This window comes from Herpailurus yagouaroundi, unplaced genomic scaffold (assembly GCF_014898765.1).
Source record: "Herpailurus yagouaroundi ecotype Mexico unplaced genomic scaffold, PumYag 428, whole genome shotgun sequence".
Lineage (NCBI taxonomy): Eukaryota > Metazoa > Chordata > Mammalia > Carnivora > Felidae > Herpailurus > Herpailurus yagouaroundi.
Genome location: NW_024412645.1, coordinates 2,597,671 through 2,623,048, shown reverse-complemented (window position 1 = coordinate 2,623,048; position 25,378 = coordinate 2,597,671). Strand labels below are relative to the sequence as shown.

At 51.9% G+C, this 25,378-nt stretch overlaps 3 protein-coding genes across 15 annotated transcripts in view; 2 read left to right on the top strand and 1 right to left on the bottom strand.

Moving 5' to 3' along the window:
* Nucleotides 1-11,876, top strand: part of EMID1 (EMI domain containing 1) — a 48,862-nt gene extending 36,986 nt beyond the window's left edge. For 2 of the 7 annotated variants that reach the window (XM_040463772.1, XM_040463770.1), the window contains 3 exons: nt 1,342-1,386; nt 6,380-6,464; nt 10,750-10,982. In XM_040463772.1, coding sequence (XP_040319706.1) covers nt 1,342-1,386; nt 6,380-6,464; nt 10,750-10,874 — 255 coding nt within the window. In that variant the 3' untranslated portion in view covers nt 10,875-10,982. Of the gene's footprint in view, nt 1-1,341; nt 1,387-6,379; nt 6,465-7,446; nt 7,538-10,749; nt 11,542-11,735 lie in introns of those variants that run through there. The other 5 variants (XM_040463771.1, XM_040463768.1, XR_005787000.1 and 2 more) reach the window with 4 other exon arrangements.
* Nucleotides 11,877-12,620: 744 nt separating this feature from the next.
* RHBDD3 (rhomboid domain containing 3) lies at nt 12,621-18,773 on the bottom strand. 3 transcript variants are annotated; one of them, XM_040463774.1, is made up of 8 exons: nt 18,391-18,773; nt 18,010-18,062; nt 17,315-17,462; nt 15,502-15,690; nt 14,491-14,874; nt 13,431-13,593; nt 13,055-13,342; nt 12,621-12,968 (listed from the first exon to the last, which is right to left on the bottom strand). In XM_040463774.1, the coding sequence occupies exons 4-8, from the start codon at nt 15,647-15,649 to the stop codon at nt 12,791-12,793; spliced, it is 1,161 nt and encodes a 386-aa protein (XP_040319708.1). In that variant the 5' UTR covers nt 15,650-15,690; nt 17,315-17,462; nt 18,010-18,062; nt 18,391-18,773; the 3' UTR covers nt 12,621-12,790. The 3 variants fall into 3 exon arrangements, with proteins under 3 accessions (XP_040319708.1, XP_040319710.1, XP_040319709.1); XM_040463776.1 differs by lacking the exon at nt 18,010-18,062; XM_040463775.1 differs by lacking the exons at nt 18,010-18,062; nt 18,391-18,773 and adding an exon at nt 17,645-17,810.
* The window catches only part of EWSR1 (EWS RNA binding protein 1), a 27,085-nt gene continuing 19,769 nt past the window's right edge, over nt 18,063-25,378 (top strand). For 2 of the 5 annotated variants that reach the window (XM_040463765.1, XM_040463764.1), the window contains exons 1-4: nt 18,074-18,271; nt 22,212-22,248; nt 22,391-22,442; nt 24,212-24,335. In XM_040463765.1, coding sequence (XP_040319699.1) covers nt 18,259-18,271; nt 22,212-22,248; nt 22,391-22,442; nt 24,212-24,335 — 226 coding nt within the window. In that variant the 5' untranslated portion in view covers nt 18,074-18,258. Of the gene's footprint in view, nt 18,272-22,211; nt 22,249-22,390; nt 22,443-24,211; nt 24,336-24,728; nt 24,747-25,378 lie in introns of all 5 variants that reach the window. The other 3 variants (XM_040463762.1, XM_040463763.1, XM_040463766.1) reach the window with 3 other exon arrangements.

Below are 25,378 nucleotides of genomic sequence, written 5' to 3'. Positions count from 1 at the left end.
CCTCAAACCCACAAACCACAAAATTATGACCAGAGCTGAAGTCAGATGCTCAACTGACTAAGCCACCCAGGTGCCCCCATTTTTAAAATTTTTTTTAATGTTCATTTATTTATTTTGAGAGAGAGAGTGCAAGTGGTGGGAGGGGCAGAGAGAGAGGAGAGAGAGAAAGAGAGAGAGAGAGGGAGAGAGAAAGAGAAAATCCCAAGCAAGTTCCATGCTTGTCAGCACAGAGCCTGATGTGGGGCTCCATCCCATGAACCATGAGATCATGACCTGAGCCAAGATCAAGAGTCAGACACTTACCCGACTGAGCCACCCAGGTGTCCCTGGATTTCCCTGATGACAAATATCACAGATATTTAAAAAATTTTTAATGCTTTTATTTATTTTTGAGAGAGAGAGAGAGAGAGACTGAGCACAAGCAAGGGAGGAGCAGAGAAAGAGGCAGACACAGAATCTGAAGCAGGCTCCGGGCTCTAAGCTGTCAGCACAGAGCCCGACGCGGGGCTCAAACTCGTGAACCACGAGATCATGACCTGAGCTGAGCCACCCAAGGTGCCCCAGTATCACAGATATTTTAAACTTTGTGTCTACTAAACCCAAAATCTGGGTTGGCTATGGATCTGTTTCTACTGACTTATTTTTCTCTTGATATTGGGTCACATTTTCCTGTTTCTTCACATATCTAGTAATTATTATTGCATACTGGACAATATAGATAACAGAGTAAAGAGAATCTGGGATCTATTATCTTCCTCTGAAGAGTGTTGATATTTGGTCCAGCGTGTGGGTTGGACTCAGCTTGTGACTTTAGGATGGGTAGTTCATGGACCATCTGAGCATTAGAGGGGGGTATTTATATAGATTTCACTCCCCTACTGTAGCTCCCTGCTTTCCAGTATTTCCTTTCAATTTCACTCTCCTGTGGCCATCTCAACTCCAGCCTGTGATTCTTCGGCCCAGTAAGATGATAAAGCTTTCTGCTTGAGCTATTTGCCAGGCTGAGGGGGCTGCAGTGTGCCCTCAGAAGAAACGCCACAAGTATTTATTTTTTACCCAGTGTAGTTCCCTTCTTTCAAAAGTCAGATAGCCTCCAGTTTCTGGCTGCTCTTTCCCACGTTCTATTGTCTTCAAGTCACTGTTTTTTTGGGGTTTTTTTTGTGCATTTAATCTAGTGTTAGTCCCATACAAGCCACTCTCTGTCTCTCTCAGCCTTCTAGCTTCTTCCAGTCTCTCCTTCCCTCTTTCCCCCTCTTTCCCCCTCTCCTCCCCTCCTTCCTTTTCCCACTCTCCCTCCCTCCTTCCCTCTCTCATTGCTTCTACCTCTATCTCTCCTTGCAGGGAGAACCTGGCCCCAAAGGAGACCCTGGTGAGAAGAGCCACTGGGTAAGCTCCAGCCGAGCACTGGCCTCCCACTGCCCTTCCTGCCCTGGGCTCTCAGGAGATCATTAGCAGTGGGGACACCTCATCCAAATCCCCACTGTAACCTGGTCTCCTAGGAAGGAGGCTTGACAGATCTCAGCTCTAGCCCCCTCCCAATCCTGTCCTTCCCAACCGGACAGGGCCAGCCTTATCAGCAGACCCCATGCTCTCTGTCTCTGTCTTTGTCCCTGTCTCCGCCTTCCCTCTGTGGCCTTTCCAAGCCAGGGTGACCCTGCCTGTTCTGCCTGGGTGGTTTGGGCTGACCCAGTCCAGACTGCATCCTCTGCCTCATAGTCCCTTCCCAGCAAGGGCTTTGGCTTCTGCTCCTTTGTCTGCAGAAGAAAGGGGGGTGTGAAGACAATATCCACACAAAAGAATGGGACAGAGGTCTTGAGAAATCTGTGAAGCATAGGAAGGGAGGCATAGGAATGGTGAAGGCCCTATGGTTAAAGGGACAGGGGACCTAGATACCACCGTATACAAAGGAAATCCATGGAGCACAGGAAGGGAGGCCTAGAAGCCATTATGTATACATGGTACATGGTAAATGAGGTCAGGGGACCTAGACTTCACTATTCTCAAAAGACCTGTAATTAACACGAGGTCCTAGACACCATCACATACATAGGAGACTCAGGGGGCGTGCAAGGACAGGGGGAGTGCAATGACAGGACTATCATGCATGGGAGAAACATGGAAAATGAGATGGGGTGATCTAAAAATCACTCTGCACAAAGGAAGTCCAGGAAGATTGAGAAGGAAGGCCTAGAAACTGTCACATACACAGGAGACATAGCATGTATGAGAAAGGAGACTTGGAAACCACAGGTGGGGTCCTAGAGACCTCTACAATCATTGGTGATGGTTGCAGTGAATGAATTCCCAGGCCTAGAAATTGACCCGCCCAAGATACATGGGGAGAGGACCAAAAGCCCACAATGCAAGAACCTGGAAACCATTGTGACATAGACATTTGGAAAATGGACAGGGTGGAGGCAGACACCCCTACAGGAGAGAAAACTGGGAAGCTCTTTAGGAGACTGGTATCGTGCCTCCCTTTCCCCCAACCCCGTCTGGATGCAGTCTGGCTGGGGTGCCCTGCTTTCCAGCAGGCACTAGTTAACAAAGACATGGGATGCACCCAGCGCCTGCCTTGCCCTCTCTGCTCCTGATTGTGGGGTCAGTGATGGATACAGCCGTGGGAGCCCCTCACCCCGCACGAGCCCTTCCCCATGTCTTCCCATGACTTCTGGGGCCCTGCTACCTCTCCGGCAAACCTCCCCCAGCCCCTTGCTTGTCACTCCACTCCCCATACCCCCCTTCATCCCCCAGTGGCTCTAGAGTCTCTTAAGCATACTACCAATAGGTGCATGAGCCAGGCCGGGGGTCAGGTAGACCCATATAAGCCCAGCCCTCTGCCTCCCCTGGGCCTGTCACTGGCCACCTCCACTCTAGGAACATGTTTTCTACTCAGCCCAGGAGAGGTAGGAGAGGTGAAGTGAAGCTGAATTAGGTTATGCAGCTTTATCCATACATGGAGATTCTGGGAGGAGAATGGATGCCTGAACTATCCCAAACCAGGCCTTGAACTCAGGACCACCTGCAGGAGGGGCTGCCCAAAAGGTAGCAGGGCCCCTGCCCATCCTCCTTCCTCCCTGACTCCCACCTGTACTTCTGCCCCTGCTTGCTGCCTGCCTGAGGGGGACCTGCTGGGCTGGGGTCAGCATGAGGCTTTGGGGACTTGGGGACCAGCTCTGTGGGGGGTAGATGGGGATGAGGCCCAGTGTGGGGAAGGGCCCTGAGGGGCCACTCTCCACCTACCACCCCCAGGTAGACCTGAGCCAACAGTCCGATTGCGGCTCGGCAGTGACACCCAGTGGTCATGAGCATAAAGTGCAGGCACTGCCCCAGAGTAGGCTGAGCCATCCCATCTAGCCAAAGCTCATACCCCTTATTCAGACAAGAAAAACTGAGGCCTAACTCCACAGAGCAAATTATTGGCAGAGCTGGAAATGAAACCCAGGATTTTCAGCTTCCAGGACCTGGGAAACCAGCCCTTCCTTGGTGGGTGCCAGGCCCCAGGCTGGGTTCTGTGGACATAGATGTGATTTGGGAAGGGGGGGGGGGGGGATACAGACCAGTAACCAGCAGCAACAGGATAGAGGGAGCTCAGCTGTGATGGGGGAGGATTTAGCCTTCTGAAGGAGGAGATGGGAGCTGAGGCCCGAAAGGTGCATTAATCAAGCAAAGGGTATTCAGGTAGAGGAGTCGGAACATCATGAACAAAGGCCTTGGGGCTGGAGTGAGCCTGGGGTAGCCAAGGAGCTGCAAATACTTTGCATGGTACAGTGTGACAGTCAAGGGGTGAGACGGAGGTCAAATAGCCTTGCAGGACTTAGGCCATGTTGAGGAATTTGAACTTCGTTCTGTGGACAGTGGGGAGTCACTGAAGTATTGAACAGCAGGAAAGAGACACAGTCAGATGTCTGTTTGCAAACCGTTCCTCTGACTGCCCTGCGGAGAATGGATGGGAGAAGCAGAAAGAGAGACGGCAGGCAGGAGTCTGTTGTGGCCATCCTGGCAAGAGACCCTGGGAGCTGGAACTGGAAGGAGGGCAGTGAGGATGATGCATGGATGTCAGTGGACTAACAGAAACTTGGTGCTGGTTTGGCTGTGAAGGGGAGCAAAAAGTTAAGGCAGCTTTCACAGAAAAGAACAAGAAGAAGCAGCCCCCCGCCCGGGGTTCTGCCCATGGAAAATGGGAGGTATCTGTCGTAAAGCTGAGTACGGGGTGTCCGGCCGACCCTGGACACTTAGTCTGGGTTTGGAGGCGACTGGGGTGTTATCAGTACAAACAACAGGCCTCTCATCTTGGAAGGGATCCAAATAGCAGGAATGTTGCTTTAGTGTTTTCCTCCAATTTTCATTTAGAAGATTTTCAAATGTTCAAGAAAATCCAGAATGAATATCCTCCTGCCTTCCACAAGCCAGACCAACTACTAGTATTTTGCCACGTTTGCTCTTTCTCTCTTTACTTATATTTACAGACTTTAAAAAATCTATTTGAAAGTAAGTTGCAAACCTCATCTGTATTTTCCCTAACACATCAGTGTGTATCTCAAAAGAGTGTGGACATTCTCCCAAAACGCTCCAATACCACAATCACACCTAAGAAAGCTGAAATTGATTCAGTGAAATGATGCTCTAAAGTGATGTATCATTTAACCTACATACAAATTTTACCAGTTGTCCCCAAAATGCCTTTTTTTTTTTTTTTCTTTTTTTTTTTTTTAATCTCAGCTCATCAGGATTCATGCATTGCATTTGGTTGTTACAACTCTAGTGTCTTTTCATCTAGAACGGTCCCTGTCCTTTTCTTCTTTCTCTTGACTTTGTCTTTTTGTGAGTGTCCCACCATCTATCTAGATTTGCCTGATTGTTTCCTTGCGACGAGATGCAGTTAAATGCTCTTGGCAGGAGCATTGGTGGGGGCTGCAGTACCCTTTATTACATCTTATCAGGAAGTTCGTGAGGTCAGCTTGTCCCACTGTCCATGCTGGGAGTGGCTTAACATAATTTTTGAAGGTCATCCATTTTTAGATCCTGCTCTTGTAATACTTGAAAGGGATTACTTTGGTGTGCGGCCCATGGTGACTCTGACCGTTAGGCTGCAATGTCCAGTCAGTGGCCTGAGAGTATCCAAATCCTTGTGATGTGGACAGGACAGCTGGGTTATAACAGACAGCCCCAGCAAGGCCACAGCAGGCTCACAGACACGTTGGGAGGTCTCTCGGTTGTTAGATGTTGGATTTCAATCGTGGCAATATGCATATGCTACCCCATCCCTTCACTTAATCTGAACCAAGTAAAGGACACTGAGAGAGACTCCCAGATATGTGAGGGCTGGAATAGTTCTATTTCCTGTCCTGGGGTGCTCCTTTGGAATTAAGATATCAACATTCCGGAAATAGCTTTAGTCTAGATTAGGAAAGAGGAAGGAGTGAGGGAGTGTGGAGTTTCAGCCAGATCGTGGACCTCATGCTGGGGAAGGAAAGGACAGACAAACTGGAAGTGAACGTGAGGGCTGGCCTGAGCCCTGGGTAGCAGCCGACAATATCTCGGGGTGGGGAGGCCTGGGGCAGGGGCTTTGGGGGCCCGCTGCCACATCCCTGGGCCTGGGGGCTACAGACCTAGGGATGCTACTTCGAAGGGAGGGTGGGGCTGGGGGCCTGATTCCAGGACATGCAGAATGCGGACTTGGAACAGTCAGAGCCTGGGGAGGGATTGAGCCCAAAGTGAGAAGGGCTGAGGAGTGGACACCTGGGCCTGAGCCTTAGCTTCTCCAACACGTTAAGCACAAGCTCCCAAAAGTGATGCCACTCAAACATTTTCTAATTTTACTTGCCTATATTCATTTTGATGTTAATGGAAAGAAGATCAGTGGGAGCCTGAGTGGAATTGATGGAATTCATTAGAGTGAGGTTAATGTAGTATGTTAATGTAGGCAAAAAGTGAGTCAGTTTAAAGAATATTAAGTAAACAAGAGTACAGGTGGCCCAGGGATGTAGCAGGAATCATGCAGGTGTCAGGCAACAGAGATTTGGGGGTGCCCCATGACAACCTCCAGGGCAGGCCCCGAGGCAGGTTCTGGGACGGCAGTGCAGCCCCTGTGGCCTGGCACTGCCCTGCCCCCAGTGCAGCAGATGTGCAGGGGTGTGGGCAGAGAGCAGCCAGCTGGGACCCATCAGGACTTACTGAGGGGGCCGCTTCCACCTGTCTTGCCCCTCCCTGCCCCATCCTCTCCCGGCCTTATCCTGGCTGTCCGCGGACCCTGGGTTGTGGCAGGTGGTGTGGGGCCGCAGGTGCATGTCCAGGGTGGGGCATGGGCCACCAACGAGCTTTGCAGGACCTCCTCCCTTGCCCCCTTCACGGCTGCATCTGTCTCTTTCCTCCGCAGGGGGAGGGGTTGCACCAACTACGCGAGGCTTTGAAGATTTTAGCTGAGAGGGTTTTAATCTTGGAAACAATGATTGGGCTCTATGGTGAGTAGAGACAGACAGACGGACAGACAGCCCAGCCCCCACCCACCAGCCTTCCCCAGGCCCTCCAGGGGTGGAGCTGCCTGGACCCAGTCATGAGGCTGGAGAAGGTGCCTGCCCCAGGCAGGTGAGGACGTGAGAGAACAAGGCCACCCATACCTCAATGGCTGGTTCCTCCTCGACAGGTGAAAGGGAGCCCTAGAAACCTGGGCCCCCACCTCTGTGGTCAGACTGGGCCTCCGGGCATTGTGAGTAATGCGGTTTCCAGGCCTGCAGGGAAAGCAGAGATGACAGATTTTGAGTTTCGAAGAAATTAGGGGCAGTGGAGCCAAACTCCAGACCAGAAAGGGATTGTGGGTAACAGAGCCAGATGGCAAAAGAGCAGGGGATCATGGGTAATAAAGTCAGAACCCAGGCCCACAGGAGGGTTATGGGTAAGAAATCCAGACTCCAACCAGGCTTCATTCAGCTCTAGAGAAGTCATGGGTAAGAGAGCCAGTCCCCAAGCCCACAGGACAATAGGTCATGGAACTAGACTCCAGAAGTGTGGGGACTGCGGGTGACGAAGCCAGGCTCAGTCCCCGGGGTACTCCAGGTAATATACCACCCACCAGTTCTGATCTCCCCTCCCCCAGGAGCCCCCAGAGGTTCTCACAGGGTAGGCCTTCCTGGCCCCAAGTATCTCCCTTACAGTTCCTCCTCTGGTCCTCCTAATGTGTCCTGCAGGTCCCTTTGGGGGCTGGAGGGAGCCAGACCGTCACCCCAGGCTCTCACCCTCCAATTTCTCCACCCATCTGATCACTTGAGGAGCCAGGCAAGCCCTGTCCCCAGTTAGAAGGGGAGACCGAGGTCTCGATAGAGACTCACACCCAGGCTCCTGCTTCGAAGCTGGCAGGGGCCTGGCCCCTACACCCCACCCTCAGCACCCCGGCCCAGCCCTTGGAGGCCCGACTTGCACCGTCTGCTTTTCTTGATCTCCCATCAGGCTCCTAGCTTACAGAGCTTCCTGCAGCAGCAGGCTCAGCTGGAGCTCCTGGCCAGACGAGTCACCCTGCTGGAAGCCATCATCTGGCCAGGTAACGGCAGGGCGGGCAGGTAGGGGCAGTCCCTTCCAGGAAGGGCCTAGGGACATAGAAGTTACCTCCCACTGCTGGATCCAGGCCAGCAGACACTCCTCCTTTAGTCCTTCCAGCCAGCCAGCAGATGGTGCCTGACACCCTGCTGGCACAGGCTCCCAGATTAGACAGACATAGTCCTGCTCTCATGGAGTACAGGGTGCAAGGACACGGGGGTTGCCCTGGTACGGGCTGCTAGACCCAAGGCAAGGAATACCACGGTGGAGTGAGTACTGTGACAGCACAGAAGTGCCCCTGACCCAGGCTGGGGAGTGGGGAAGGGCATCTCAGGGAGGGCTTCCTGGAGGAAGTGTCATCTAAGTGGAGACCTGAAGGGCAAGGATTGGGGCAAGTAAATGGGCACAGGAACAGCATGAGCAAAAGCCAAGAGGCCGGTTCTGTGAGGTTGCTAAAGAGCAATAGGTGAAGCTAGAGAATCTGGCAGGGCCCAGTTTGAGAAGGCTCTTGAAGGGAGGTAGAAGGCAAGGAAGGAGGTTAGACACCAAGTGGGCAGCTCCCCTCCCTGCGCCTGGATTGTCATGGTGGGGCTAAGGAGGGCCCTCCCCATGAAACGGAGCTTGTGGGTGGCCCTCAAGAGAGGCAGGGATTGGCCACCCTCGGGGCTGAGCTCTGGTCTTCACCTAACCACTAAGAGGCCCCCATAAGCCATCCTTCTCCCACCTCCAGCCACCCCATATCACAGCCTGGCCCTAGTACATCAGTGCACATGGGCCTCAGAATCATGTCCAAGTTCGCATCTGTTTTATAGATGAGGAAACAGAGGCCCCAAGCAGGAAGGAGGGCTAAGGATACAGCCAAGCCTCCTTCATTCAGCAAAACTGTAGGGCACATCTACTGAGTGCCAGGTCTGGGCGGACACTCTGCGCCCATCAAGTGATGGGGGATCCTCAGTGTCTACAGAGATGAGGGCCAAGGGATACAGGGGCACCAAAGGATGTGAGTGAGTGGCAGTCACTTCTGGCTATGGGTTGGAGAAGCCTTCCTGGAATGGGGACACTTGCACTGAGTAATGGAAAATCCCTACGAGAAGGTAGAAAGGGCAGCCTTGACAGAGTCCTGCATGGACAAAGACCTGGAGGTGCAAGGGGCGTGTGGTCTGCTTCCCAAGCTCCTCTCACCTTGCCACATGGCTTCTCTAACTTTTAGAAACATCAGTGACCATCTCCCAGACCTCCTCCCCTCTCACAGATTTGGGACCAAGGACCAAATCCCAGGCTCTCAGCACCTTTTTCAGGTGTCTCTGCACCTCCTCTCTCAGGAGGATAGGGACAGGAACCAGAAGGGACACACTAGCCTTGGAGCCATACCCGCACTTTAGTCTACTGTATCCAGCAGCCCAGGGAGGGAGTTCTGGTCACCTTAGAAAGCCCACGCCCACTCTCTGTGGCCACAAGCCTGGGGGAGTGACCCCATAAGCAAGCTTGGGTGATGGGCCTGAAGAGGGGGTGAGGGAGGAGGGGAGCATTGAAGAAGGAACTTTCCCCTCATCCATCGTACACAGCAGGTGCTAACTAAAGACCCAGATAGGGCTCATGTTTAGGCTATAATCAATAATGAGATAGTAACAGCTGTCACACATCCAGCCCCCCAGGCTGGGGGATTTATATCCAGTCCCTAATACAAGCTTGCCAAGTGGGCAATGCCACGCCCATTTCACAGATGAAGAAACAGAGGTTCAGAGAGCTCACATGATTTCCGCAGGGTCATAGCGATAGTAGTGGTAAGGCCAGGGGTCCACCGTAGGTCTGTCCTTTAAAGCTCTGGCTCTTTTCGCTCCATCAGCAAAAGTTCACTGACACCTCTGTTCTGCCAGGCATTGAGTGGGGCCAGGGGAAACCAAGGACCCTGAACTTGATTGTGTCAAAATAGCATCTCATGAGCAACTCAAACAGTAACCAGGCCTGCAGGAGACCTGGGTCAAAAACACATTTAGTGACCATAATAATCCAACATTTATTATGAAAACCACTCCTGGGTACCTTAAACACTTACCACAAGGGTGGGACACAGTATTATCCCCATGTTCCAGATGAGGCTCAGAGGTTCTATACTTGGTTTAGGACTTGGCCCTAGCTGATATTAGAGGCTGGGCTCTGTGCTACTCTCCTCCTATGCTCCCTGATTTAGGGCATCAAATCTCCCTTGACTGTGAGCACATACAAATCGGTCTGTCCCAGAGGCCCCAAATTTCAGCCCAGAGGTGCATGGGAGGCTGGGACACACAGAGTCAGGGTGCTAGACAGTTATTATTATGAAGGTATAGCCCATTCCCCTGGCAGTGGCCCAATGGGACGCTGGTGCTCACCAGAGTCCAAGTGTCCATCCCTTTAAACAGGACTTTGGAGGCTCAGCCAAGTCCCCCATCCTAGGGCTCCGTGGATGTTCCTCTTCCCCTGGGAAAATAGCCCAACCTGACCTACCTGACCTGTTTGTTTAACTTAGAGAGGGACTAAAGTTAGTGGCAGAAGGCTTCCTGGAGGAGACAGGCCTTCCTCTGGGTTTTGAAGGATGAGTTTTCCAGGTGGCAAAAATGCCAATTATTGTTTCACTCTTGGGGGATACCTTATTTCCAGGTTGGGGCATATTTCACCATAGTCAAATCAGAACTGATTTCGATATTATTGAAGCTGGTCAGGACCTCAGTGTATCTGGAACTATCCCCCCTGGTTTTAGAGATGAGACAACTGAGCCTCTGACAGAGGTTAGACTTGCCCAAAGCTGCACAGTAGGTCAGTGGCAGAGCCTGGCCTTCCTAAACTCTTCCCCATCACAGGTGGCCTGAGTCTGTTCCCTGACCTTAGTTTACCCAGCTACAAAATGAGGATGATTCACCTATATTCCAAAGTGTGGAAAAGAACTATACTTGTATGGATCATTCACTACGTGCTAAACGTTTCAGAAATATGGCAGGTTCATTTATCCCCCCTTGACAGAGAAAATCAGAGACCCTTGAGTGCTCTCATTGGGCTGGGAGCTGCTAACTCCAGGGGGTAAGGGGAGACACTAATCAGCTTGCAAACTACCCTTTCTCACAGCTCTGCCTCCCAGATGCCAGGGCAGAGTGCCCAGCACCCCAGCCCCCAGAGGGCCGAAGGGAGATGGGCACCTCATACAGACCTCACTAACCCTGACTCTCTCCTTCCCTCCGGCAGAACCAGAGGGGTCGGGGGCAGGCCCTGCCGGCACAGGCACCCCCAGCCTCCTGCGGGGCAAGAGGGGAGGACACGCGGCCAACTACCGGATCGTGGCCCCCAGGAGCCGCAACGAGAGAGGCTGAGAGCAGGGGCGGCCCTAGGGGCAGACCTGGCCTGGCTTCCCTTCCTAGCCTGGACTTGGCCAACTGCCTCCAGGGACCGCCCATGCATATTTATTAATGTCCTCAGGGTCCCTTCTGCCACCTAGGCCTTTGGGATAGGCAAGTCTTGGTCCTGACACCCCGTGCAAGTCTGCCTACTACGAAGCTGAGAAGGGACTGTGGCCTGAGAGGGAGGGGCAGCCCAGGCAAGAGGTGAGACCTTGCTCAGGGCCTTGGGCCTCCATTGCCCTCTGTGAAATAGGATGGTGCAAGCCTGCAGGGAAGGGGTGGCAGGTTGGAGGCTTCGGTATTCTCACGGGCTGCCCGGGCATCCAGGCCTGTGGGCACTGATGGGTGGCTGGAGCTAGGGTTCTTCTGGGCCCTTAGCACACACGGGCTGGTGGGGAAAGGCAGGCTTGCCTCTCCCTCCTCCCCAGCCAAACCTCGGGGAGCCCACCGCAGCCCTCCTCTCCTTGATTTCTGGTGCTGGGTCCCCACCCTGAGCTCAACAGGCAGGACATTGCATAGGTCCTGCCTCCTAAGCCCCCAGCCCCTCCCATGTCCCAGGTGGGGGCGGAGGCATGGAGAGGGAGGGGCACCCTGGAGGAAGAGGTCTCCAGCCAATAAAGGCACCCAACCTGATGTCCCACTGGCCTGGTCTCGGTGTGTGCTTAGATGGGGTGCAGCTGGGCAGGGCCAGGAGCCTCTTCTCTCTTCTTGGTGGCCTTCCCTGCCCACATGCAAAGCAGGACTGTGAGGGCAGTCAAGGTGCTGTTGGGCAGGGGGGCATGCAGGGGTAGGTGAGCAGAGCAGAGGCTCACACCATCCCCATTCCCTGGCCAGGTGTTAGGCAATGGCTGCAGCTTCTGAGAAGCCCAAGGAGCAAGAAACTGCCAGACCTTGGGGCAGCTTCCAGATTGGGTGACCCACAGCATCCCCCCCAAAGACGGTTTCCTCACCCATAAAAGGACGGCATGACCTTCAGGCTGTCCAGTCTGTTTCTGGCCCCTTGCCTGTGGCCAACGGCAGGGCTGGTCTCTACAGCCCCTTTACTCTGGCCCCAGCGTGGGGTACAGCCCCCTCAGGCGACTAGTCTGTAGGCTGCTCCAGGACACACAGTTCCCTGCATCACCCCTCAAAGTCCAGCTTCCCAGGTGCCCCTGGCCTTACCTCTCCCCACAGCCCATCAGCCTCACACCCAGGCCCCACCCTCCACCCTCTGGCTCAGTCTGCCCCTCCCCTTCCTGGGAAGGGGTCAAGGACTGAGGAGGGCCAAAAGGGAGGAGCTGCCTCTTCCAAGCTGAGGAAGCTTCTCCCTCATGGCACCCCCACATTGCTTCCTGTGCAGGGAGCCCAGCAGGGCACAGCCACCAGATCCAGAGCCTCAGGAGACTGACTGAACTAGCCCCTGTCCAGCAGGGACACTGTCAGGGTGCGGGCAGCGAAGGGATGATATTCCTGGGGAATTGGGGAAGGTTTCCTGAAGGAAGGTCTCCTGTAGGCTGAGACCCAAGGCTGGGTAGAAATCAGCTGAGAAACAAGATTGCTCCTCAGCAGAGGGTCTTCTGTGCCCCGAGGTGGAGGGTGTAGCTTCCCCAGGAAGAGGCTGCAGTTCAGCCTTGGTCTCTGCACATCAAGGAGCTGTTCGCCTGAAGTCAGTCAGTCCCTCCCCGCTCATTCATTCATCCCCCTTGCTGCCAACACAGAAGAGTCAGACACAACTGCTGCTCCCGAGGAGGTCTAGGTTGAAAAGTGCACTGTTTTTATTCTGAACGGTGCCAGGGTGGGGTGCCAGAGGGGCCTCTCCTGCACCACACTGTGACTCTCAGCAGACAGGGCTGGGGCTCCGACTCCCCAACCACAGGCCAAGCCCCTCGTCACCCAAGGGCCTGCATGTGCTAGGGGGGACCAGGGCCCTCAGGGTGGGCGGGTCCACCCCTCCCCTGAGTCACTAAGGCCTCAGTGCCCACCTCCCCCTCAACCAGCAGGGACACGGCACCCTCCACTCGGCCCGTGGCTGCCAGCGCCACCACTGCCTGCTCTGTGGGGAAGCCCATGCGCTCCAGCTGCTGCAACCTGTGGGATGGGGGGACAGGGAGGGAATGTCCGGGCCACCTCCAGCCCCTGCACCAGGGGACCCCACCCCCACCCAACCGCCTTACCGCAGAGAGGAGACAGAGGACTTAGGCAGCCGTAGCGGGCTCTCAGGACACTGGGCTGGCCCCTCAAGGAGTGAGGCCTGGATCCCCTCCTGCAGCATCTGCTCATCCAGGGCTGCCCACAGTGGGGTCCCTGGGGGGAAGACGGGCCCGGTCCAGGCCAGGCCCGCCTCAGAGGAGCCCTCCCAGGTCAGCTGCACAGGCCCTAGGCCTGGCGGGAGGTGGGCTGAGCCTTCGCTGCGGGACCAGAGGCTAGGGGAGGCTGTGTAAAGAGGTCCGGGGGCGGGAGGCCTGGAGAAGCAGAAGCAGAAGAGGGCCTGACTGCCAGCACTGCCGCGGATTACACCGGCGGGGCCGCCGTCTTTGGCATCACTCTCACCTGACTCTGGCAGGATGGGTGACCGGCAGCTCGGCCAGGCTGCCTGGGGTAGGAAGGAGTCTGACCGGCCAGCACTCTGCCAGGGCCCTGCACAAGATGCCCTCCTGCAGTGCTTGCAGCCGCTGCTCAGAGAGCTCCAGCCACCGGAAGGCCCCGGCTGCATCTGTCTGCCCGGGGCAGGGCGGCCGGTCAAGGAAAACCAAAACCAGCAGGGGTGAGCCCACACTGCATGCCAGGCCCTGGGCCAAGTGGTGACAGGCATTCCCTCACATCTATCTCCTCACTATGGCCCAGCAAGGGGTGTGTTGTCATCCCAGTCAGCAGCTCTAGGAAAAGGAACCTGCCCGAAGCTACTCAGCCAGTAAGAGGGGGAGGCAGGTGTATCTCCCCACAAAAGCTCTATCCCCTCGTCTCCGGCATCCCCTGCCTGCTCTGTTCCCAGAGCTCTCCGGTCTGACTCAAGGCCCACCCTTGTGCCCAGTGACACCCCCCTCATTGCCCTCAGCCAGGGCAACGTACTCCCCACTGCAGGATACAGCCAGGCCTGGGCAACTGGTGTCCCCAGTCCTAAAAAGCCACAGCGGGTAAGCCTGTGCCCACTGTTCTCTCCAAAGGCACAGTTTCCCCAATGGGCATGGAGGATCTTTGGAGCAAAAGCCTGTGTTCAATGCGCCTGCACCGCCAGCCACTCGTGTTCCACCTTTCAGTGCTGAGCCCCGGGGCTCACTCTCACCCTGGCCTTGCACTTCCTGCACACTCTGCCTGGCCTGCTCTTTTTCACTTGCCCTGAACCCTTCATCCTGCACATCTCAGCTCAGATGCCGCCTCCGTAGGGGAGGGCTCCCCTTTATATTATAGTTGGTGCCTCTACCTGGCCATTAGCCCTCAGCTCCACCCCCTCCCAGTCTGGCCAGAAGACTCACAGATGCTCCTGGAATGCGTTTGCACAGCTGACCTGCAAGGACCTGACCTCCTTGTGCTGCTTCCCTCCCAGGCAGCCTGGAGGCCCAGCCACAGAACCCACATGTCCACGTGGGCCCTGGACCCAGGCAAAGGATACAGGCGAGGCCAGCAAGGAGGCCGCACAATAGCTGCAGGAAGGGTGGCTCGGAGCTGAGCACTGGTGTCAAGGCAAGCAGCAGCCACGGCAGCAGCCACGGTGGCAGTACCCCCTGGGGCTGTCTAGGGTGGTAACCCTGCCCCGCCAGCATGGCCAGGTGGACAGGCATGTAGCCACAGCCACCAGCTGCGCTGGGTACCCCGAGGCCTGCCAGCAGCACACCCATTAGCCCAGCAGCCAGGGCGAGCAGGGCAGAGGCATGCAGGAACCGCAGTGTGCCCAGGTGGCACTCCTGCCACCAGCCCAGTGTGGGCAGGAGCAGCAGGCTCAGGAGGAGGCCAGGTAGGGCCGTGTGGCCCAGGACGTGGGTCAGCAGACGGTGTGCTGGGAGAGAAAAGGATCTTATGTGCCAGGTTAGTGGCCCTAACCCCCAAGGCTGTCCCAGAGTGGTAGTTACCCTCTACAGAATACCCACTAAGCCAGCCTCCTCTCCCCAGGAGCCAAAGTCTGCCCACTGCCAGCACTGTAATTACTCGTGAAGGGGACCAAGGGCTTCTAAATGCTGCGGCTGCTCCCCTACTGTGTTAACCGAACATGTTGGAGACACCACTCAGTCTTCTCAAGAGCAACCCAACTATGGATGAGTCACTTAACGTCTGATGGGAAACACTCAGCTGGGGTCACTCCTCAAACTCCCAGGACCTCCTGAACATTCCTGTACTAAGCTGAAAGCCTTAGTTCTTATTTTAAGAGAAAACCACCAAAAAAGGAAGCCATCTGAAAAGAATACCTACTCACAGGCTCCCACAGCTCTGCTGGCCCCTCTGCCTAGGTGCTCCGCCCTCCCTTCTTGGCTGTGGATGAGCTGGGCATGCTCCTGTCCAAGGCCACTGGGGGCACTGGGTCCTCTCTCTGCTTGACCAGTGTATGATGCATGCCGCACCTATGAACTGGTCTTAGGCCCTACCTAAGTCTCCTGCCTCTTCCAAGGTCCATGGGGCTGGCTCTCACCCTGCCAAGGGTCCAGCAGCAGCTCTGGGGCCAGGGCAAGGCTGGGGCCAGCCCCCACCAGCCACAGGCAGCTCAGCAGCAGCATCAGGACAGAGGAGGCAAGAGGCAGCGCCGGGGACAGTGGGCCAGGGGGACCTCTGGCATGCATAGCACGGCTGAAGACGTCAAGAGTGGTCTTGGGGCTGTGTGCTAGGAGTAAAGGAAAACAATAACAATAGTTATTACTGCAATTTTTACCCAACTTCCTTTCAACTACCCTCCCAATGGCTCCATTTTACAGAAGTAGAAACTGAAGCTGGAGAGGCAGGTCCAGCAACTCAACCATAGAGGAGCTCGGACCCTAACCATGTGCTTAGCCATCCTGCCATCCCCTCTGCCTGTGTGAGGATGGTGAGGAGCCAGACCAAAAGGGATGTGAGTTGATCTGGGGCTCTGGACTCCCAAAAAAAAAGGGGTGCAGCACCCCAGGACAAACTAAGGGTCATCTCCAGCTTTCCTCTGCCTCCCTCTTCCCTCGGGTTGCAGACCAGCCACGTTTCTCCCTTCTCCCCTCCACTGTGCCCAGCCTTAGAGCTCTAGAGGGGCTCAGCTGCCCTTGACACAGGGTGAGGCCAACCAATCGGCAGGCAGATTCGGAAGGGGCTAAGGCAGAAGGGCTGGAGGAGGGGCAAGAGTCCCACACCCTAAGTGCAGAGAGACAGAGACATTCCCTTTCTTCAGCTATGAGTACAACCCTTCTGGCCCTAGCCCTCCTTCCAGTGTCCCCTCCACTCCTTCCTGCTATGCATCCCTGGACAAGTTTTCCATCCTCTGAGCCTCTCCTTCCTCATCTGTAAAATGGGGATTAAGAAAATCCTTTCCTCCTACAGTGAGAAAAAGAAATGGACTAAGGCAGGGCCCAGCCCACAGCTCCTGCTCAATAAACTGTAGCCATCCCAGCTAATTGTGGGAGGAGGCAGAGATAACTAGCCACCAGTGAGGTGGGGGGCGGGAGGGGGGGGTGGCTCCTCAACATAGAAGCAGCTGCTCCAGCCTGGCTGGTTCAGTCTGGCCCTCAAAAAAGCCAACTCCCAGCCCACAAGGCACAGGCCTTGCTGAAACCTTCTCACCCCCAGCCAGGCCTGGAGCCTCCCAGTGAGCCGATCTCATGAGGCAGAAAGCAAAAGCCCAGAGACAAGAAGACTGCTTCATCTGCTCCTTTCCCAAGAGCAACCTCAGCATCAAAACCCACCTGCCAGTTTCCTGCAGGAAGAATGTAGAAAGTTCCTCTGCCTGCAATGTCCCTCCCTTCAGCTCTCCAATAGGCAAACTCCTATACACCCCTTGAAGCCCAGTTCAAATGTCCCTGTCTCTTGCCCTGGCCCGCCATGTCATGGGTCATAGATCTTATCCTATCCAGTGAGTACAGCTTGGCCTGTCTTTTTTCCTGAGCAGATGGTCTGGACAGGGGGCAAGTGGGAGTGCCCTCCTCTTACTCATCCCCAAGTTTCCCATACGTGTTCACTGAAAGAGAGACACTGGCTTGCTTCCAGGTCCGGCTGAAAGATTTGGGTGAGCCCTGCGCTTCCTTGGGCCTGAGCACGTTTGAGGAGACTAGACCGAGTCCAGAAAGGCAGACAGGTGCCAGCCTTGCCCAGAGCCAAGAAAACCACTGCAAGCCTCCCTCCTTCTGCACCTTCACAACCATTGTACCCAGGGCACCTTACAAGGCTGAAAGACTTGCACACGGACAAACAGAACTGGGACTGGAACCCTCTGGGCCTCAGTCTCTTCATCAATAAAATGGGGCTGTGCACCATCAGACCCTGCCTACCTTACTAGGAAGACTGGAGGACGCAATGAGAAGACAAGAACCGGGAAGATTCTTCCGAGCGATAAAGTGGGAGTCCCAGAGCGTGGGTCGAACTCAGCTTTGTGACTTAGGAAAAGCACACAAATTCCTTGGGCCTCAGTTTCCCCTTCTGTAAAAACAAGGGTATTGGATGGGGGGGGTACTAAAAGGGCACTCTCAACGTTGACCGTTACTGGGGGGGGAGGGGGGCTCTTAGGATCTGGCGCGCTACGTTCGGGGGGCGTCCCATCTAGCCCACCCGCCTCGGCCCCCTCCCCCCTCCGGCCCAGGCCACGTGTCCGGGGTACTCACTGCAGAGCGCGTTCCCCCCCCCTCCCCCGCCCCCGGAATGCCAGGTGGGGCCCCGGTGGGGAGTCGGGACTCTAGCTTCCCGGAGAGGTCTGAGAGCCCCGAGCCCATTCTGCTTGCACTCGGGCGCGTGACCCCGGCCGGGCTGGCTCGCCACCTCTTCCCCCGCCCTCCCGTCCCCCGCCGTCCGCCGATTAGTCAGCAGTTGTTCTAGGCCCGGGTCCCTTCCCCCAGCCCTCCCGCCGGCCTCCGCGTCCCTCCAAGGCAGACTCTTCAGAGACGGTCCCTAGAGCCAGCGGACGTAACCATTCCGAACAGCTTAGCTTTGCACGGAGAATCACTCCGGGTTGATACCAAGACCCGCTCACCCTCCGCTTCGGACCCTTCGGCGCTAGTTTGGCCCGCATGTCACGCCCAGCGCCTTTGAGAGAACATTAGGACAAGAGCTGCAGGCGAGAAGGACGAGAAGGCTGTGGTTCATCCCTCCTTCCCTCACCCCTGCGGCCTGGCCCGATGGTAGCGCCCGAGGTTGCGGGTTTCGCGCCTGCGCAGTGCGGCGCCTAGAGGGAAAGCGAGAGGGAGACGGACGTTGAGAGAACGAGAAGGAAGGAGAGAAAATGGCGTCCACGGGTGAGTGTGGTGAAACCACGGTCGCGCCGGCGACGGTCGGGACACCCAAATGTGAGGCCGCTTGTCTCAGGGGGTGGCCGAGACGACTAAATAGAGTTGCGGAGAAGGGTGTGAGGTACCTTCCGGGGCCCGGCGAGCTCGAGGGCCCGAGTTCTCCTCCCCTCCCCCCACCGGGAAGGCCGGTTCTGGAATCTTCCGGCGCCCCCGGCGCGCGGGGTGCATGCGGCGGCGGGGGCGCGCGGGGCCTGCCGTGGTCTCCATTGTATGGCGGCCGTCGGGTCCCGCGCTCCCGGCTGCTCGCCACGTGGGCGGGGCCTTAGGCCTCCGGGCCCCCGCGTGGGGATGGGGGTAGGGCTCGGCAAGGCCTCGAGTCCGGCGCCCTTAAACCGGAGCGCGGGCGGGGGGGAGGTCTCGACGGCTGCTCAAGAAGTCGCAGCACTGCCGCTTCTGTGATTCCTCACCCCACCCCCATTTTTAGGGAGGCGGCCTAAGCTTGAGGGCGGCTCTGCTTCGCCGAGGAACCCGGGGGGAAAAGCAAATAAACAAACAAAAAAGGCATCGCGGGTTTGTGAGCCGAGGGGTGCCGACCTATGAGCGGGCGCCCCGTCATGGCCTGGTCGGCAGGGGCGTCCGGTGTGGCCGAGCTGCCCTCTCGGCGGGTTCTAGCCCCAAACCGAACTTCTGCCCGACTGGGCTTTGGGCGGAATGTGCTTCCCCGTCCAGAGCAACCCCCCCCCCCCGCTTCGTTCTTACTATTATTAATCCCACTATCTTTTCTCCTCAAAAAGCAATTCAGTGGCTTCCCGGGGCCATTTTTCAGCAAATGCCGAGGGAGATCCGTTGTATAATAAGACCAGCCTGGATCGCGAGGCCAGAAATCCCTACCGAAAGGAAATTCTGGCCTCTTTGACCTAGGAGAAACAAAAGGCCCAAGTCGGCATTTGAATTATTCTTAAGCAGTTGCCTCGCACGTTTATTCGACTAGGTTAAGCTGGCGGGCTTGTTTATCTCTTGGACTGATACGAGAGAGGGAAGGGAGAACGCAGGCTGGACTTTGAAAGAAAGCCCGGGGTGGGGGTGGGGAGCTCGAATGTGAAAATCTAGGGTGGTCTTTGATGCGTCAGTTGTTTAACCTTGTAGCCTAAACATCACCGGCAGTTTGCAGCCTGTTTGTGCACTAACCTGCGGTTTTTGGTAGGGCGGGGCATTTTTGCCTCGGGGGGGGGGGGGTATTCTTAAACCGTCTAACACCAGGCCTTAGAAGCAGTGGTAGAAGTCGAGGGAAGACCGGAAAAGCTCTGGTTCCTTCCGAGATTTAATTTGAAAGGGGTCCAGAATCCAGCAACTTAAGGACAATTTTAAGTCTTCCCCTGCTGTGTGATCAGTAAACAGGCAGGTAAATGCTGGCTATGGGTTCAGAGTGCCCATAGATGAGAGGACTCTGAAATACCACAGCCCAGGGCACATCCTGGTGGAAAGTGGTTTCTGCAGAGCCCTTTCCACCTTCCTCTTCCTTGGCGGTGTTTAAATTTTGTGAGGGGAGAGTGCTATTCTCCCTTCCCTCTTTAAGCATGGGGAATCAAAATGTGTATGGTCAAATTTTTGCGAGGCTGGATATGCCAGTTTCTTGGTCTACTTTGCTGAAAATGTTTTTTGGAAACCTCCATGTACTGTATTAGAACTACAATTGCGTTTTGTGTTAGACACACAGTATTAGGCCAGCTGGAGGATCTTAAATCATGGACTTTGGTTTCCTTACGTTCAAAATGAAGGAGTGAGGCTAGATCTTTTCAGTGCTTTTTGAGCCCTGAACTTCTTGACCTTATAGAATATTTGGTTCCCACAAATTACTCCATATTGACTTTTTAACTCCTTATGTAGTCTGAAGCTCTAAATCTGTTTGCATAGTGAGAACCCTAAAGTATCTGAAAGTCACTACTTTGGGTAATGTAAGATGTGGGTTTTTTTCCCTCATGTATGTTATAGGTAGAAAAGTGAAGTCGATGTCCACTTTAACAAAGAATTACAGTGCAAACTCCCAAGTAACCACCATTCAGACCAAGAAATAGAACATTGCCAGCACTCCGGAGGCTCCCTTCTCCTCAACTTGTCTTGTATTTTTAGTGGAGTCTTCAGCTGCGCATGTGAGGGTTAAAAACAAAGTATAACTGACTGCTAAAAAAAATCTGACCATTGTGTAACTAACATTTTTGAGTCCATAAAATGTTTGTGTGCTGTAGGTAAATAAAATAAGTTCTCAGGAAACAAATTTGCTACCTCCCTTAGCCCACCCGTGTGGGACTAAATGGGCTGGTTTCACGCTGATCTGAGATCATTCGTTGTTCCATATCAGCTTTGACAGTTTTCTGTTTTTACATAACTGTTCTTGTGTAAAAGTCCTCTTGCAAAGTTGAACTTATATGTCAGCAATTTAGAATAATTTCTCATATAAGACACCAACAAAACGTAGACTGAAATATTTTATTTTTGATGCTTCGTTTGTTTTGTGAATACCACATGGAAGAAGTGATTTGCATTTATTTTTTATGCACTACATAGGAAGCATGACTTGTGCTTTTGAAAATGCCTTAAGATTGTCTTGAACAAATCAATTTGTTCATTATACAAAGCCTTTGGACATTTGATTTGATCATGTTGATTATTTGGGATTCTGTGTTAAGGCTGTACAAAAGAAGGAAAGTAGTTACAGGTAGAGAGGTAGAAAGATGACCCTACTTGAAGAGAGATTCAGCAAAATGCTTTGGGGTCAGGTGGACTGTGAGGCAGGCTTTGGATGGAGTGGGGGTAGATAGAAACTCATCCGTGAAGAGCTGAGATAGATGTCCACTGTTGCTTTCAAATGAGGGGCTACTTTCTGATTGGAAAATAAAGGACCCTTTTGTTTAGCACTAATGGCAGTACTGTCTTCTGGCATAGAAGAAGATAAGTATTTCTTGTGGAAAGTAAAGCATTGGGCAGAATTTTCAAAAATAATTAACTTTAAAAATATATGTCAAATTCAGTAGTGCTGTGAAAACTTCTTAATCATTTTATTTTCTATTTTCACTACTTGTAGACACCTCAGTGAACCAGAGTTCCTTTCTGTGCATGTTGTAAATCTCATATGAAAAGGAAAATTATGGGAAGGATTATGTAGAAAGAGAAAAGAAGAAAAGTTGTGGGTTCGTTTGTTTTCTTTAGAATTGAAATCATTTTGAGTTTTTAAAAGATACTACCTAAAACCAAATTACTCCCGTGCTTTCTTCTCTGCCACATTTCAGATTCTGAAACTTTTAACTGCTGGGATTTATGTCGTGTCTAGCTTCTGACTTAACTGTACACATGTAACCCTGATATACTTAGGAAGGCCTTTAAAACACTGGATTGAGATGGCTCTCCTTTTTGCCATTCCATGTCACAGTCCTGCTAGGGAATTTTGGTTGGTCTAACTTGCTAAAGTGAGGGAGTGATAAAAAACTAGTTTTTTGAGGAGGTGTAGTGACTGATGTAACCAGTCTGATGTTAAACATTGTGATATTGTGGCATGCTTCATTTTTATATGAAGGTAAAACTTCTGATCCTGTTGGTTCATCTTGGGGTTTTTTTGTTAGTCTTAGGCTGATGATCCATGTATTTGAAATGACAGCCTGCAGTTAAGGGGGGTTTGTGGTCATGGGAACCTTCAGAGTAGCTCTGCCAAATCAGCTGATCTTGACCTCATTAGCTGGCACTATATTCAAACTTTGAATTTAACTGGCTTAGACTTATTTTTTGGTTTGATGTTGAGAGGCAAGAGGTACTTATTGGAACCTGTATTGGCCTGTACTTCCTCTCAACAATTTAAAGAATTTATCTCTGCCACCTGAATTCCTTCACCCCTTTTTTTCTTTTTCCTTGCCTCTGCTGACTTGACACTATTTTCTCTCCTTGTTTCCTGTAGATTACAGTACCTACAGCCAAGCTGCAGCCCAGCAGGGGTAAGTCAGTCTTTTATAACAGGACTTTGGGTGTGATTGATTATACTGTTTTTAGAGTACCAAGTCTCCTGGAGTTATAGAGAATTTTGTGATGGAATCTGAATGTTCTGTATTCAGTTCTTGAATTTAATTTTTCTTACAGCTACAGTGCTTACACCGCCCAGCCCACTCAAGGATATGCACAGACCACCCAGGTAATCTTTAAGATAATTGTATGTGATTGCATCCCCAAGCAAAATGTTTCTGTCAACCATTAAAACAATAACAGATGCAGATATTTTTTAAAAATTCAGTAATAGGAAAGTATGTGCTTGTAATCATAAAAATACCCAGGTGTTTTAAACTTTCACAGTGGGAGTGAAATGACACCATTCTCAAACTGGGAATTGCTAGCTCCCCATACCTTTCTGGTATCATTTCTCAAGTTAAGTGCCTTGTTTTGTGCTAGGTCTGTCTACATACTATATTCTGTTTAAATTTATTTAACTTTATTATACAGCAGTTCTGTCAATACAAAAAATTGCAGTGCATAGATATGTCATTTGCCAGTGTTCACACAGTAAATGGCAGGATCAGCTCTGCTAAGTATGGCTCCTTAGCTACAGAGCCTCTGAGCCCTTCCCAGTACAGGAGCTTGTGTTTAAAAGCCTAGGCCAGGGTACCTGGATGACTCAGTTGGTCATTTAAGTGCCTGACTTTGCCTCAGGTCATGATATCATGGTTTGTGAGTTTGAGCCCCAACTCAAGCTCTGCACTGACAGCTTGGAGCTCGCTTTAGATTCTGTGTCTCCCTTTCTCTCTACCCGCCCCCCTTCCCCCCCACCACTTGTATCTCTTTCTCTCAAAAATAAATAAAAATTTTTAAAAAAACCCAAGTGGGGGCACCTGGGGGGCTCACTCGGTTAAGCGTCCGACTTCAGCTCACGTCATGATCTCACGGTTTGTTGGCTTGAGCCCCACATTGGGTTCTGTGCTGACAGCTCAAAGCCTGGAGTCTGCTTCAGATTCTGTGTTTCCCCTCTCTCTGCCCCTCGCCCACTTGAGCACTGTCTGTCTGTCTGTCTGTCTCTCTCTCTCTCTCTCTCTCTCTCTCTCTCAAAAATAAATATTTAAAAAAAATTTTTTAATGATAAATAAAAACTCAAGTGAGTATAAAGTTAAAAAAAAGAAAAAGCCTAGGCCAACAAGTGTTAGAAACTATCATCCTAGAATTCTTAAGATCACTTCAAATTCTGAAATGATCCATACATTAAATGGGTGCTAATAATTCTTCCATGGAAACATCCTAGGACAGACAGATTGTGAAGTGTCTGGCAGATTTTACATAATTGGTCATTCAAATCTCAAATGTAATCTTGCTAATAACCTGGAAGAATACCTCATTCCTTGCCAGGTTTTAAATATTAACTAAAGTCCAGGTTCAAAAGACTGCCCTTGATATGTTAACCTTAAGAGGAGACACTTGGTGTTCTGGTTTGGTTTTTGTTTTTTTTGTTTTTGAAGTGATGTAATAGTTTTTAAATCTGTATGTCAGGCTGAAAATCTGGTTATCAAATCAACAGATTTTAATCCCATTTTCCTTTCCTTTGGCTCATTTTGCCTTCCTAACATTTGTTTCCAGCTGCTAAAACTGCTACACTAAGTGTTGGCAATTATGCACCTGTTCCCTTATTGCCCATCCCTTGAGAGTCTCTTGTTAATCTCTTGTATGTTAACTGAGATTTTGCCTAATTATCTCAGGAACTTTTTTGTAGTTAAGTTTACGAAAATATGAGTGAATTAGATAAGGGAAAACAAGCATTTGTGATAATGTAATCACTTGTCTGTTTTTTCCAGTCTTTTTACTAGAAAGCAATATTTTTGGCTTTGGTCTCCCAATTTGGAAACTCATAAATAAGTCGATCTATTTTGCTAAAATACAAGGTTTACATATGAACTTCCTGCATGCGTTTTCTTTGAGCAGGCATATGGGCAGCAAAGTTATGGAACCTATGGACAGCCCACTGATGTCAGCTATACCCAGGCTCAGACCACTGCGACCTATGGGCAGACTGCCTATGCAACTTCTTATGGACAACCTCCTGCTGGTAAGGCCTGCCTTGGAGAGACTTTTGGGTCATAGCCACTGGGAGTTTGCTAAGAATCTTGTTATTTATGCTGTATATTCTGGTCCATACTTTGGCATCTGGGGATCCTTTATTTTTAGGAGGAGCACTTTTTTTGGTCTCTTTTTTCTTTCCTTAGTTCTCCTAAAGGATCTGTAATAGAATGTGGGTGGGATAATTTTCTATTAACTATTTCATACAGTGTATTGAATAATTTCATAACAAAATGGAGAATATATAAAAGATTGTGCTAATGGTAATACTGGGTAAGAATGAGCCTTCTTAAAGTGAGCTGCTTAAAATCAAACTGATTTTCACATCTGTTTGCTTCATCTGATAGTGTACCCTCTACTTTTTGTTTTGTGCTTTCCACAGTAGAAGGGACCAGTACAGGTTTGACTATCCTGCTCATTCTTGCATGGGAAATGCTTTCCATCTTGTCTAACCCTGTAATGTTGACCCTTTAGGTGTTTCCATCTGTTTAACCCTCAAACTTTCTAACATCACACACAACAAGGTGCTAATGGGAAATTGCTTCAGGTGCCATTCACAGATCCATGTCCTTTTCTTTTTGTGATTTTGGGAAAGGTTATGCTTTATTTTACATTATTTTCTGTCAGGCCCTAATAATAGTTCACTTTCCCAAAGGTATTTCAGATAACTATTCCCCAGCTGACTTCCTCCTATTCCCTGAAGAATAGATTGCATGAGTAGATTTATTTAGAGGAACAGACTGCCACCCTGCATGTAATGTTTGTCTCTTGGTTGGTTTCCAGTCCAGACAATTTTATTTTCTGTTTTAAATGTTAATTATTTTAATTCATAGTATGTCGTACCAGCATTCCAAGGAGCTAAAAAAATAAACTACTCTGAGAATTAGAACAAAGTATACCCTAATACTAGGATTGAGTGGAATATGTGAAAAATTTATAAGAATTTTTATGTTTAGTGCTTCTGCATAACATTTTAAAATCCCTACCTTCTCCTCACCCACCCACTCCCGTCTTTATTGTTTTAAGAGAATA

Excerpts from the sequence above, each read along its gene's own strand:
- RHBDD3 (XM_040463774.1), bottom strand. The coding sequence starts at position 15,649 with ATGCATGCCAGAGGTCCCCCTGGCCCACTGTCCCCGGCGCTGCCTCTT. Across the intron at positions 14,875-15,501 it reads GCTGCTGGACCCTTGGCAGG|CACACCGTCTGCTGACCCAC; the intron begins GTGAGAGCCAGC and ends TTTCTCTCCCAG. Across the intron at positions 12,969-13,054 it reads TCCTCTGTCTCCTCTCTGCG|GTTGCAGCAGCTGGAGCGCA; the intron begins GTAAGGCGGTTG and ends CCCATCCCACAG.